The sequence below is a fragment of the Grampus griseus genome (assembly GCF_964374135.1).
Source record: "Grampus griseus genome assembly, chromosome: 12".
NCBI lineage: Eukaryota > Metazoa > Chordata > Mammalia > Artiodactyla > Delphinidae > Grampus > Grampus griseus.
Genome location: NC_139006.1, coordinates 44,219,002 through 44,234,453, shown reverse-complemented (window position 1 = coordinate 44,234,453; position 15,452 = coordinate 44,219,002). Strand labels below are relative to the sequence as shown.

Genomic DNA, 15,452 nt, shown 5'->3' with positions numbered 1-15,452 from the left:
AAGTAACTAGGAAGTTAAGAGTTATTTTAAGAAGGTTTGCCGTAAAAAAAGAAAAAGAAATAATGCCATTTGCAGCAACATGGATGGCCCTAGAGATTGCCATATTGAGTGAAGTAAGTCAGACAGAGAAAGACAAATATATGATATCATTTATATGTGGAATCTAAAACAAGGGTACAAATGAACTTATCTACAAAACAGAAATAGAGTTACAGATGTAGAAAACAAACTTATGGCTATCAGGGGTAAGGGAGGGAGGGATAAATTGGGAGACTGGGATTGACATATACACACTACTGTATATAATAAAATAGATAACTAATAAGGACCTACTGTATAGAACAAGGAACTCTACTCAATACTCTGTAATGGCCTATATGGGAAAACAATCTAGAAAAGAGTGGATATATGTATATGTATAACTGATTCGCTTGGAAACTAACACAACATTGTAAATCAACTATACTCCAATAAAAATTTTTTTAAAAAAATAACATTTCATTATAGTAATAAAATACACCCAAATATGACCGCCGCATTGCAGAATTACAGATGAGATTGCTTTCTTTATAGCTTTTTTATTTTCTGAGTTTTATATCATAAACACGTAATTCTTTTATCATTAAAGAAAGGTTTGTTTGTGCAGAGTTCTAGGTCCCAAATCCTAGTCTCTGATGATGAAGAGGACTTTCCTCCTCCTGGTCCAGGAGGGGGCTTTTCACATGGGAACGTTACGACCTGTTTCAGGGAAAAAGGGTGAGGTGGGAAGAGTCAGAGGGACGTTCCTGCTTCTGCCGTTTTTAAAAAGAGTGCTTGAGCTTCAGATATTTAATATGCCACGATGCCATAGTTTGGGGTAGCTGTCCTGAACCCCATCAACATTAAGCTAGTACTTTTACTTCTATGGTACAACTATATTTTCTAGTCGGTTTTTTAGTCACTTTGTAGTGGGACCTCATCTCACTGCTGTTTCCCATTGGAAACTGATGAGGAACATAGGAAAGCAGATGGCGCACAGACTGTCGAAATGAAAAACACAGAAGAAAGAGCTGCGTGAAAGAAATATTTAATCATAACATGAAAAGCTCCTAGTGGCAACTTTTCCATTATGTTAAATTTCATTCATTTCTATGCATTCTGGGTATGAGTTTAAAAACAGAGGTGGTAACTTTCCATCTTAATGCCCGTCTCCCATGGGGTGTTGGTTTTGTCTCTTGCAGGACTATGATTTGAGCCAGCTCCAGCAGCCTGATACCGTGGAGCCAGATGCCATCAAGCCGGTCGGAATCCGACGGTTGGATGAGAGACCCATCCATGCTGAGCCCCAGTACCCGGTTCGATCTGCAGCCCCGCACCCTGGGGACATCGGTGACTTTATTAATGAGGTGCAAAGAGAGACTCACTTTTTTTTATAAGGGTGTTCATTTTATGCTAACAGTTAGTACTATGGAGACCACAAGTTGCTGGGAATACAGCTATGTAGTTCATTAAAACACAATTCTTTTTCCTAACTTTATGCAAAAGGAAATGTGGCTTCAGTAACAGAGAACAGATGAGATGGCTTTGGTCAGCCCAAAAGAGACGGATCAACTAATGTTCTGCATTTGTAAATGACATCCGTATATATTATCAGTATTAGTCACACTCTCTCCAAAAGAATTTTTTCCCTAGATTACAAGTAATAAATAGGCTAACGATATTATAGTGAATTCTAATTTCAGTTATTAACACCGATACATGTAATAAGAGTTCACTTTCATTTTCCTCACACTGTACCCTTTGAATGCCACAAATGGTGAGAATTCAGTGCCTACCCAACGAGAGGTCCATCATATGAGATTAACAGGAAGAGCAGCTAAATTAAATATTATGTAAGTGATTTAAATACTTGTCTAGTTGAGGAGTTTTAAGAGCTTCTGCAAGAGGCAGCTAATTCTCTGTTGAATATAACAGATATGATTTCCACTGTCAAAATTATTATGGTATTCTCTTATTTCATTACTGACCAAGAGTTCTGCTACACTTAATCCTTAAGTTTTGAAGTCAGATGATTTATACTGCTTCTTTTGATCATGTCTACAGTTTTACTGCAATTCTTTTTTTTTTTTTTTTTTTGCGGTACGCTGGCCTCTCACTGTCGTGGCCTCTCCCATTGCGGAGCACAGGCTCCGGACGCGCAGGCTTAGCGGCCATGGCTCACGGGCCCAGCCGCTCCGCGGCATGTGGGATCTTCCCGGACCGGGGCACGAACCCGTGTCCCCTGCATCGGCAGGTGGACTCTCAACCACTGCGCCACCAGGGAAGCCTTGCAATTCTTCTTTCGAATTTTTATTGTTAGTATAAGAAAATGATAACATATTGATATTGATCGCGAATATATGGCAGGGCCTGTGTTCTCTGGCCAGATCCTCCCACTCAGAATCTCCAAGATTAGAATTGGTCTCAGTGCCTTACAAAGTGGAAAGCATCTGTTGTATATATTGCCTTCAGTCTCGTGCAGATAAGACTCTTCTCCTGGGCTTCCTTGAAATAGTTGTATATTACATCTACATAATCAATCTACCTTAGATTTTTAGATGCTCTTATAGTTTGTAGGAAAAGTTTTGAAACAAAATTAGCTTATCTGTCTTTACAATATTCATTACTATCTATTCCTAAAATACATGCTACTTTTTGAACTTATCTGTTCACTTCTGTTAAATTGGTAATGGGTTAATTTGTAGTAGACACGATTTAAAAGCTGATAGAAGGCAAAAACAGGATGCTGGTAACTCCTTTATGTACAAAAATATGCCCCGACTTTTCCAGATTACTTATATACATATAGGCCTGGTTAGGGGAATTAGCAGGAATATATATGATATAAATATAATATATATTATATAAAATATAATATATATATATAACTAGATATTTTTGAATATATAAGAGTGCCTGATGATTTTACTTCTGATGATTTTACTTCTAATTTAGCTTTCGTCATTACAAGAAATTATTTATTCCTGTGGTTGTCAGGTTTCAAGATATAGTGAACCTTTGACTGTAGGTGTAGGCACTGGATTTTTTTCAAGCAGGATTTCTGGCTTTGGTGTAATTCAGCAAATACTTACCTGAATGTTTCTGCCAGTCCCTGAAGTGTCACTGTTCCGTGGGCTTCCATCCCATCCAGGACACTCTGCTTTTCTCGTGATAAAATTCAAGCACTAAGGGTCATTTCTAAGGCTGTCTGTAATCTGATTCCTGCCCTCTCTTCCCTCCACATTCCCTTTCTGTGCTGCAGCCCCCTGAACTATTTGTAGTTCCTCAAAAGCATCACAGGTTTAACTATAACTTTTGCAAAGCCCTTCCTTCTTGACCTTCAGTGAGACACTCATTTAGCCTTCAGATTCAACTCAAGCGCCCCTTCTCTGTGAAGCCCCTTTGATACCCCTGGGAAGGTTACAAGACTCTCCCTCACCATGGGGTGTCACTGTTAGTATTTATTTCTTCCTTATGAGTGCGTCCATTCTCTCTGAAACGGGGGCCATTTCCCGTTCTTCTTTGTGTAACCTAAACATCTACTATGTTGCATAACTCTTAGATTCTGTTGTTTCAAGGAATTCAAGGACTGTGGCGGGCGTGTAGGGCATGCAGCCATGAGCATCACCCATCTGCATTTGGCTGGGATTCACTGGGGCCCATGTCTAGAGGCTTTCACTCTCACTGGTGCCGATTACATTCAGGAAGTGAGGATATTGGCTGTTCCAAGCTGTGTGTTTTGTGTACCTTGTGTTTGTGTCTGGTGCGGTCACTCATTTTTTTTTTTTTTTAACATGACTGGATTTTCTTCAGTAGAGAGAGGAGAGTATCTAGTTAGTAAGGTTCAGTTGCCCAACCCTTCTAATGCCACAGTAGGAAAAGGTACACAGTAGGAATTTCCGTTTGGAATCGCCTTTTCCTAAAACAGCGCCCAGGTACACAGTCTATAAAGTGGCTGGAGGTCGTAGCAAACATGCGTGAATACATATATGAAGAAGTTTGTTCTGAACAACTGACTTGCCGATTAACTTCCAGAATACAACCCATTCATACTCTGAAAATTGTCTGCATTTGTTAGAAATGGCTCATTTGGAAATCATCTTGAGCTTGGTTAAGGATTATTCATTTACCAGATAACTACCGAATATCTATGGTGTGTACATCCTGTGCCAGTGATGTGTAGATAAGACATTAGACAGAGATTCTCTCTGTGTGAGTTCCCTGCGCTGCTGCTAGCGTGATCTCTGTGCCAGGCAAACGTTCCAGTATCTGAACTCTTACTTTGCCAGGCAGAGGACACCCATTAGATCTGGTTCTTATTAGGTGGTCCGGCTTCATCTCAGGCCCCTCCCCTACCTGCATCCTACAGGCCAGCAACAGAGACCTCTACTTGTAATTTCTTCTCAGCTTGTGATTCCATGCCAGCACCAGTTCCCACAGTGTTTTTCCTGCCTGGAGTGTCCTTTGCCCTTTTTCTAGATATTAGTTAAGTCCTTACCAGACCAAGAAGGGTCAGGGACACAGAGTATGGGTGGGCACCATCCTGCAACATCCCAATGTACCTAGAACTCGCCTCCCTCCATGACTCCTATCCCAAGCATCCCTTCTACCTCCCCTCAGGGCCCTCCTGTGGTCCAGTGGAAGAGGTGTATCCCTGGGGAATCATTGTGGGGCACACTGGTTCGGTGAGTACATGAATGGACAAAAGGATCACATTTGGAAATTATTCCCCAAATGGCTACTGAATCCTTGAAATTGAATGTGATTGTAAGGCAGAGGAATATGGAGTAGAAAGGGGAACCCAAAATCTATACCTAGAAATGCCCTACTTTTGGACACAGGAAAAAGAAAGTCTAAGGCGTTTAAGGTGTCACAGAAAACAACTAAAAAGAGGGTCGAGGGATGTGATGGTCAGGTCTGTGGAAAAGTCCAAAGAGATCAAACTGTTCAAAGGCCTAAATCAGAGATTACATTCAGACTCACTGTGTAGATTCTTCCACCTAAGACACGCATTAAGACTTGCACAGTATCTTTCTATAATTGGACAGATAAAAATAAATACAGGTAAAGTTTTAAAAGTGGTTGCAGTCACCTAGAAAGAACGCAAGCACATTTTATAAATACACTTAAAATACAAACAGATTTCTTTATCCCCAGGTTTTATTTGGTTTAGCATAATACCGAATGTTCCAAAGGAGGAAGAATATAGTGGTGATTATAATTGGAGTGTGTTTACAGGTGTAAGGAATAGGTAAACGCATGAGAAATTTTTCTAGTTTGCTTATTTAAATAATAAATCTCAAAAATGATAGCATTTCCAGATGGTAGGTAGGGTAAAACAAATCACACATTTTTGAATTTTAAACACAGAATTTCATTCTATTTTGAGATTTTTAAACAAGACCTTCAGATGGTGAAGAGTTGAAACTGTGTCATTTAATCTCAGCCCGACAGTAGATATTAGCATACCTCCAGTAACGATACTAATTCTGTATATTTCTTTATCTCAGGAATCTAAAAACCAAGGACATATTTCTATTAAAGGACTGACTTTTGATTAATATTATTAAAAAACTTATGGAAGGTGCTCCTGGAATACTTTGTTTAAAACTCCTGAAGTTTAAAATTGTTGCCTTTTTTCTCCTATTCATTAAATTTAACATGTTCTTTTAAAAATATCTTTGTCTTCTCCTACAAGAGTTAGGCGTTTTAGTTCAAATCCAGGTGCCTCATTTAACAGCTCTGTGACCTTGTACAAGGTCAAGGTCCTTGGACGTAACCACTTGGATTTCTAGTTTTCTTATTCATAAAATGGGGGTGAGAATAGACCCTTCTACTAAGATTGCAGTGAGGAATGAATAATAAAATCGATGTAAAGTGCTTGGTATAGTGACTGTTGCCTAGTAAAATCTCTTAATTATTATTAGTATTGTATTATCATTACAAGTTACTATTCAGGAGTAAAAACTTTCTACTGCCCTATAACTGTAAATAAAACAGATAGAAACCTCTCCTTTTCAAAAAAAAAAAAATGCTTTCAGTAAAATGAATTTCCCAGAAGGAGACATAGTCATGTTGGCGTTGGTAAGTCACAGAATTCCACTGTCATGTGATCATGGTATACTTTTATGTCCGCAGAGATTTTAAACCTAAATCCTAGCTTCTTCTGAAAGGTATAGATAGAAACATGAACGAGGTGCTGAGGAGAAAAAATTAAGCCCAGGACAACAGTACAAAGCTACCATCTAGAATACTTACTGGATGTCAAGCAGTGTTTTGGACAGCGGATATGAAATGAATACAACACCACCTCAGCAGAAAGGGATGTCACAATCTAGTGTAACCAAAACATGGCAATAGAAGTAAAGAGGACCAGAGAGACCACAGGAATTACTCTCGGTCATGGTTAGGGGAAAACTTCCAGGCAGCAGAAGTGACTTTTTTTTTTTTTTTTTTTTTTTTGCGGTATGTGGGCCTCTCACTACTGTGGCCTCTCCCGTTGCAGAGCACAGGCTCTGGACGCGCAGGCTCAGTGGCCGTAGCTCACGGGCCCAGCCGCTCCGCGGCATGTGGGATCTTCCCGGACCGGGGCACGAACCCGTGTCCCCTGCATCGGCAGGCGGACTCTCAACCACTGCGCCACCAGGGAAGCCCAGAAGTGACATTTTTAACAGTGGATGGATGGATGGATGGAAATTAAATGAAAAAATATGAGATGGGACATTTTAAACAAAAGGAATCACATTTCAGCTAGCAGGAAATGAATGCATAAATAACATGGAGGTACACTAAGAACATGACTTTTTTAGGTTTGGGGAGATTTTGGTGAATAATTCAGTTATGGTTGCTGGAATTGAGAAGAGTTGCAACAGAAGAGGTGGGTGAACAGATTAGGTCCACTGAATGCTCCTCAGAGGGTTTTGACATCATCCTATAGCTTACTCTAACATCAGGCATCAGGCATTTGAGTAACACCTAGTTTTTTCCATGTCTGCAAACTTCATCTATGATGTACTTATTAAACTTTTAATCAATTGTAACTTTTTTTAAAATAAATTGTTTTAAAGTGCCTGTGCACCAATTAAAAATCATCTTGCATACACCTAGGGGGACTCCTCCCTTATTTTGGAAACACTGCTGTAGGGGATAGCAATCAGAAAGTTTTACTTGGCGTGGGGAGGATTGACATCAAATAATCAAATAACGTCTGAAAAAGGAACCAATAGTTGTTTGTAAGTAAGAAACAGGAATAGGGAATTCCCTGGCAGTCCAGTGATTAAGGCTCTGCGCTTTCACTACCGAGGGCCTGGGTTCCATCCCTAGTCTGTGAACTAAGATCTCACAAGCTGCACACCGCACCCCCCCCCAAAAAAGCAGGAATAGTCCTGGGGACAGGGAGACCAGTCAGGCCTTTGCTGTGGTCCAGGCAGGATATAATGATGACCTGAACTAAGGCGGTGGATTTGAGACAATAGAGGACTGGATGTAAGGGATCAATAGGACCTCTTTCCTCTTACCTCCTTCGTGTGTTCCCTCACCCAAGGATGTGGGTTTTTTATAGTCCCTATAGAAGCATGTCTCCATCCATAAAGCATGGGATCAGAAGTCTATAAATATAAGCTCAGCAAGAATTCAGCCAGGGCCACAGCTCTTTGATTTGACAGAGGCAGTTCACTATGGAAACTAGTTCAGATTTATCCAGAGTTCAAGCTCTGCCTGTCCAGGAAAGGTGAAACAAGCGCATCCTCTTCTAGATTTAGTCAAACCCAGGTAGGGAGAGAGAAACACATGCAGTTAGCTTGTAAATGTGGCAACAGCGTGTCACACATCATGTGAAGGGGTGTCCACACGTACAAATAAAGGAATCCCATAAGGGAGGACCAGAGCTCGTGTGCCCCGCCTCCCACTCCCAGATTTATCGGTACGTTCACCCTGCTTGCCGGCCTGTCACCATCAGTTTCTCAGGACTTGACTATGAACTTTTTAGAATTACCAAAATACTACCCGGCATTGATATAATGCCTCAGCCGGAACAGTCATATTTTATTCTCGGATACAAATCAGTGCTCTCCAAGTGGAGGGGACTTAAAGTTCTTAACCTTCAGCCTAGAAAGACGGCTCTTGCCTAAGAATTCTTGAAAACTTCACTGGGTTTTGCTCTTTTGTAATCATGAAAACCTGAGGCAGTGTTTGATGTTCTGGCTAGCACAGTGACCTCTCAGGGGTTTTATAGCCTTAACCCCTTTTTTAAAAAAGAAGTAAAGCATAGATTCAACAGCTATCAGAATGACCAGAAAGTCAGGGCAGGAGATTAAAAAAATTTTTAAGAAATATTTTTGAGAACCTCGGTGGTGAGTATGGAGCTGGATTCTCACCAGTGTTATATTTGTTTTAAGGAAATTAATTAGGTGGCATAGACATTTGATGAAGAGTCTTGGGCCCTTTAACACACTGGTGAAGACCAGGGAGCGTCTAGCATTTATTTTAAGTCACAGGAAGCACAGGCCATGGTTTTCATCTCCAGGGAATCCAGGCACACATGATGCCCTGCCATTGACCCTTTCAAGTTCGTCTTCACCTTTCCGTATTTCCAGTTTGGTGCTGATGCCATGATTCACATATCTTCTGTATTTCAGGATCCAGGCAGAAGGAAAACTTTCCTCTGGGGCAGGCTCGTCTCCTGGCAGAGGGGGAAAGGCGAGGGGACTGGTGGAAGCATGTTAGACTCTTCGAGTCTCCTCCACGCAGCTGCTTCCATTCATTGGCCAACGCCAGTCGGGTAGCCAAGCCTGACAGTGGGTTAGGGAAGTCAGCTGGCTCCAGAGAGGCACTTGTGGTGCTGCGGGCGTGTGATCCACCCACAGGGAGAGGATGGTGAATCACTGAGGACAGTAACACAATCTACCACAAAAAGAAATTAGGAATTTTGAGAAATTGGGAGTTTGCAGTTCTCCGTCTTAACAGAATTGCCCTGTAGCTTATTCCGTAAATATGATCAAGAAACTCCTATCCAAAATTATTTGTGTTTTATACACTGAAGTAGTTCAAGGAAGACTTGTTTTATTTTACTTTACACAGGCATGTCTGGGTTATAGTCCACCTGAGGAGAGGAACAGTGGTGTTTAATTGAAGGTTAGGATTGTTGGTGAGACAGACTTTGGGATGGGGAAGCAGTAGGGTGTACTTTTCTTTCTGGTTTTTGATTGAAGTCCAGCACCTGCCATTTTGTTTCTAAAATGCTATGTCTTCACATCTATTTTTCTTTTTTTCAAATTCCAAAGCAAGAATCTTTTTCTCTAACCTTAAAAATTAAATTTAAAAAAATCACTAATATTCCTTGAGCTCTAACAAGTGCCAGATACTGTGGTGAGCCCTTGGGTCCCTTTATTTTATTTGGTCTCCGTAATGATCCTATTACTGTGATTACAGTTGCAGATGAGGAAATGAAGCTGGTAGAGCTTAGCCCAGGTCCCACAGCTAGTACTGTGCGGAGCGCGTCGCCCCAGAGTCTGAGCTCTTAACCACTACGTGTGCTGACTCTGACCTTAATTTTCATGCTCTTTTCCCTCTCCCTCCTCCTTTCTACTGATAGAAAACATATATGTACTCATAAAACACATATGGATTGGAAGGACTGATCTGAAGATGGACAGTTCATCACGTCTTGGATGAGTGAAGCCACCATAAGCCCACCGGCATTTTTTTTTTAATCTTTATTGGAGTATAATTGCTTCACAATACTGTGTTAGTTTCTGTTGTACACCAAAGTGAATCAGCTATATGCATACATATGTCCCCATATCCCCTCCCTCATAAGCCTCCCTCCCATCCTTCCTATCCCACCCCTCTAGGTCATAGCAAAGCACCAATCTGATCTCCTTGTGCTATGCGGCTGCTTCCCACTAGCTATTTTACATTCGGTAGTGTATGTATGTCGATGCTACTCTCACTTCGTCCCAGCTTCCCCCTCCCACCCTGTGTCCTCAAGTCCATTTTCTATGTCTACATCTAAGGGTTGTGGGAAAAGAGAATGATTGTTTGGAGACTAACATTGGTATATCTTGGACTTACTAGAATGGAAGTGGGAAAAAATTAGAGAAAAAAATACTTAGTATTTTTAGTATAAAAAAATACTTAGTATGTGGCAAAAAGACATAGTATTAAATCTTTAAAGTTTTGTAGAGCATAATTATGAATTACGATAGCTTCAGATACATGAGTTATGTATAAAGAAAGCATCTTTTTGCAGGAGTTAAGTGTATTGATAAGCATTTCATTGATTCTTATTTTTCCAGTTCTTTTTAAGAGCCATGTATACACATATTACTTTACATTGGCAGGATCCTCTTCCTCAATGTTTATACTATGTATTGATATTGGATCATGACGTTTCTAAAGCCTGTGGGAGCTAGAAGTCACTCCGTTCTTAAAAAATAATACCTGATCACAATTTATCAATTAATTTCACATTTTATGTTCTGTTGAGAACATAAATGATTTAGTGAATAATGTTCCTTGTATTGTAATCACATCTGGCCCGTCTTCTTTCTTCCTTTGACATCTTTCCAAATTTATGACAAATAGAATGCCACTTCCTCCTTGGACACGTAGTTCTCATCGCCGGTCGAAGTTTGTTTTCAGCATTCTGATAATTTTTGTCTAGACTTCATAGTTTTGGTACTTGTTTATCATTTATTTCATACTACAATAATGTCTGTTATGCTAGACTGTAAGCTTACAGAGGGCAAGGATCATATGGCACTCATTTCTATGTCTCTCTTTTTGCCTTGCCTATAATTCCTTTTAAGCCAGTCTGTTGTCAGAATCCTCTGACTGACCCTACATAGATTAGGGTCCACATACCACATGATTTCATAGCCTTCTGTATTATTTCATGTAACTTACTCTTCCAGTAATTATTCAAAACTGGTCTTGCCCGATGTACTGTTACAGGAATGCCTTTCCAGACTTCATTTAAGGTCTTCCCCCTCACAGCTTCAGGCAGTTGGCCATTCATTTCTGTCACCTGTCAAACGCATTCTCCAATGAACCCTGTCCCGTGGTATGTTTCGGCCTCACTGGGCTAGACTCCTTAGGCTTCTTTCTTCGCAGAGGAAAAGACAACAGTTAGTTTTTGTCTAACTTTCAAACATGGTGATAACCCCAGTTTCTCTGGGTTGCAAATGCGGTGGTCTGCAGGTGGAAACTTAAAAACAAGTGTTTGATGCCACGGGACCACTAGCGTCTGCTTGTGGAGTTGCTAATTGTAACCCTCTCTTCATCCTTTTCTTGTCTTCCAAACTGCAGGGCCTTAAAGCTGCTGACAACGATCCCACAGCTCCGCCGTATGACTCCCTCTTAGTGTTTGACTATGAAGGCAGTGGTTCCACGGCCGGGTCCTTGAGCTCCCTGAACTCCTCCAGTAGTGGAGGCGACCAGGATTATGACTACCTGAACGACTGGGGGCCCCGCTTCAAGAAACTCGCCGACATGTACGGTGGAGGTGATGACTGAACTTCAGGGTGAACTTCGCTTTTGGACAAGTACAAACAATTTCAACTGATATTCCCAAAAAGCATTCAGAAGCTAGGCTTGAACTTTGTAGTCTACTAGCACAGTGCTTGCTGGAGGCTGTGGCAGAGGCTGTAAACCAGTTTGGGCTCAGAGGGAATATCAGTGATCCAATACTCTTTGGAAAGACACTGAGCTCAGTTACACTTGAATTTTACAGTACAGAAGCACTGGGATTTTATGTGCCTTTTTGTACCTTTTTCAGATTGGAATTAGTTTTATGTTTAAGGCTTTAATGGTACTGATTTCTGAAACGATAAGTAAAAGACAAAATATTTTGTGGTGGGAGCAGTAAGTTAAACCATGATATGCTTCGACACGCTTTTGTTACAATGCATTTGCTTTTATTAAAAATACGGAATTAAAGAGACAAAACCACTCATGGAGCAATTTTATTATCTTGGGGGATGAGACCATGAGATTGGAAAATGTACATTACTTCTAGATTTAGACTTTAGTTTTTTTTTGTTTTTTTTTTTCCACTAAAATCTTAAAACTTATGCAGCTGGTTGCAAATAAAGGGAGTTTTCATATCACCAATTTGTAGCAAAATTGAATTTTTTCATAAACTAGAATGTTAGACACATTTTGGTCTTAATCCATGTACACTTTTTTATTTACTGTATTTTTTCCACTTCACTGTAAAAATGGTATGTGTACATAATGTTTTATTGGCATAGTCTATGGAGAAGTGCAGAAACTTCAGAACACGTGTATGTATTATTTGGACTGGATTCAGGTTTTTTGCATGTTTATATCTTTCGTTATGGATAAAGTATTTACAAAACAGTGACATTTGATTCAGTTGTTGAGCTGTAGTTAGAATACTCAATTTTTAATTTTTTTATTTTTTTTATTTTTTATTTTCATTTTTGTTTGGGGAGGGAGAAAAGTTCTTAGCACAAATGTTTTACATAATTTGTACCAAAAAAAAAAAAAAAGGAAACATAAGAAACGAAAGGGGTGGCCTGACACTGGTGGCACTACTAAAGTGTGTGTTTTTTTAAAAAAATGAAAAAAAAAGCTTTTAAACTGGAGAGACTTCTGACAACAGCTTTGCCTCTGTATTGTGTACCAGAATATAAATGATACACCTCTGACCCCAGCGTTCTGAATAAAATGCTAATTTTGGATCTGGTGACTGGTTTGAACTTTTTCTTTTCTACTTGAGCTGCTTTGAATGTTGCAAAGATCCAGGTCCTGGAGTTGCGTTGAGAACCGTAGTACAAAAGCGTGTATTAGTTCTTGCACTGTTCACCACTGAAAGCCTTAGCGTGGCAGCCGTGTCCAGTGGGCAGCAGAGAGAACCACTGTGGATCTTCTCATCATAGAAGAAAAACATCGAGTGACACAAGAATAGACTACACTGAAGGTGGTATACAAATCACATCCTTAAGTTCAGTGAACTTTGTGTCATTCCTAACATCCTTTATGCCCTTCTGCTCATGCTTGTGGTTACAACTGACTCCAACGGGCCTTTCCCACTAGAGCACCAGTTTAAAGAAAAGCTCACTAAAAAGGGCTAGAGCTGGCCCTGGAAACTGCAGCGGATGCCAGGAATTCCCAGGCAATCTGTTGAAGCCATTGTTTGATGTATCTAGTGAAATACACTTTGGTCTGACTTCTATTCATTGACTGGACCTTTTTTCCCCCCCAGCTTTATTAAAGAGGTATAACTGACAAAATTTTGTATATTTGAAGTGTACGATGTGATAACTTGATATACGTATACGTTGTGAAATGATTTCCACATCATGTTATTTAATGAATCTATCACCTCACATAGTTACCCTTTTTGTGTATGTGTGGTGAGAACACTTAAGATCTACTCTCTTAACAAACTTCAAGCATATAGTACAGTAGGAGCCTGATGTAGTCACAGAGGACAGAAAAGCAAAACCACCTTACTCAGTTCTGTAAAACTGTTCAGTGTCATACTATGATTCATAAATGGATTTTAAGAGACTTGAAAAAATTCTCACTCTATTTTCCTGTATCCCTCATGATCGTTATCTCACTACATATGCTTATGTTGTACACTTTGAAAAAAACTTACACAATATACCTCCTCTAATTAACTCCATGTGGTTTTTTGCTTAACTTAAAGATAATTTTATATTAGTGAAATTTACTTTTCTATTGATTCACTCTGTAAGCAATAGTTTCTTGTTACTTTTCTAATCATTGAATGCCAGACCTTACCTCTGGGAATTTTCATAATGAAACTTACTAATTTGCTAATTGGAAGTCTTTTTTTTTTAATGGATTTTTAGACTGCACCTCTGTGCTGCTGTACATCCAAATGAAAACTGAACTATCTTCTTAAATTCAAATGTTGCAACATTTAAAATTCGCAGCACTCAGGTAAACAAATATAATTACTTTCTTTTTTTTAATTTTATTTATTTTTGGCTGTGTTGGGTCTTCCTTAATGCGCTCAGACTTTCTTTAGTTGCAGTGAGCGGGGACTACTCTTCATTGCGGTGAGCAGGCTTCTCATTGCAGTGGCTTCCCTTGTTGCGGAGCATGGGCTCTAGGCGTGCAGGCTTTAGTAGTTGTGGCGCACAGGCTTAGTTGCTCCATGGCATGTGGCATCTTCCCAGACCAGGGATCGAACTCGTGTCCCTTGAATTGGCAGGTGGATTCTTAACCACTGTGCCACCAGGGAAGTCCCCCAATTACTTTCTTATGGTTGATGTTCAGTCACAGACTATCTCTAACACAGGCATACATTGTTCTATTGCCCTTTGCTTTATTGCACTTTGCAGATACTGCATTTTTTTACAAAATGAAGGTTTGTGGCAACCCTGCGTGGAGCACATCTATCATGCCATTTTTACAACAGCATTTGCGTAACTGCTTGTTTCTGTGTCACATTTTGGTAATTCTTGCAATATTATAAACCCTCCACCAGCATAAAAGATTATTACTCACTGAAGCCTCAGATGATGGTTAGCATTTTTTTAGCAATAAAGTATTTTTTAATTAAGGTAAGTGCATTCTTTTAGACATAATGCTGATGTCTACTTAGTAGACTACAGTATGGTGTAAACATAACTTTTTTTTTTTTTTGCGATATGCGGGCCTCACTGTTGTGGCCTCTCCCGTTGCGGAGCACAGGCTCCAGACGCGCAGGCCCAGCGGCCATGGCTCATGGGCCCAGCCGCTCCGCGGCATGTGGGATCTTCCCGGACCGGGACACAAACCCGCGTCCGCTGCATTGGCAGGCGGACTCTCAACCACTGCGCCACCAGGGAAGCCCTAAACATAACTTTTATGTGCACCAGGAAACCAGAAAAAATGTGTGTGGCTCTATAGCGATATCCACTTTATTGTAGTGGTCTGTAACTGAACCCTCAATATCTCTGAGGTATGCTTGTGTGTATATATATATATATATATATATATATATATATATATACACACACACACAGACATATATATATATAAATTTTAAGCACTAATAATAAGCATTTTATATATACACAATCAGTAAATGTAAACATAGTATTTTTCAAAACTTCCCTTTTTTGCAGGAGTAATTCATGACTACATTTCCTTTGTGAAAATACTTTTTCAAATTTAAAAAAAACAGGAAACAAAGTAGAAGCCCCCTGCCCTGATACAGGAGGAACATCTGTTTAGCTATTTAATATGTAATTTCTAGTCTTTTCCAAAAAAGCATTTTTACATATACCTTTCCATAAAGATTTTATTTTGTTTTGTTTTCATGAAAGTGGGATTGTACATTATGTATTTTCTGTAATTTGTCTTTTTCACTAGGAATGAATCTTGGAAATTTTTCCATATTAGTGTACATATCTACTTCATTCTTTTTAACTGCTACATATAGTATACCTTAA

At 39.7% G+C, this 15,452-nt stretch overlaps 1 protein-coding gene across 1 annotated transcript in view; it reads left to right on the top strand.

Moving 5' to 3' along the window:
• CDH2 (cadherin 2) overlaps positions 1 to 12,540 on the top strand; it is a gene marked incomplete at its 5' end in the record, with an annotated part of 67,295 nt that extends 54,755 nt beyond the window's left edge. The window contains 2 exons of the mRNA XM_082667120.1: positions 1,221 to 1,385; positions 11,326 to 12,540. Of these exons, the coding sequence (XP_082523246.1) occupies positions 1,221 to 1,385; positions 11,326 to 11,532 (372 nt within the window). The 3' untranslated portion in view covers positions 11,533 to 12,540. The remainder of the gene's footprint in view (positions 1 to 1,220; positions 1,386 to 11,325) is intronic.
• Between the last annotated feature and the right edge of the window lie 2,912 nt (positions 12,541 to 15,452).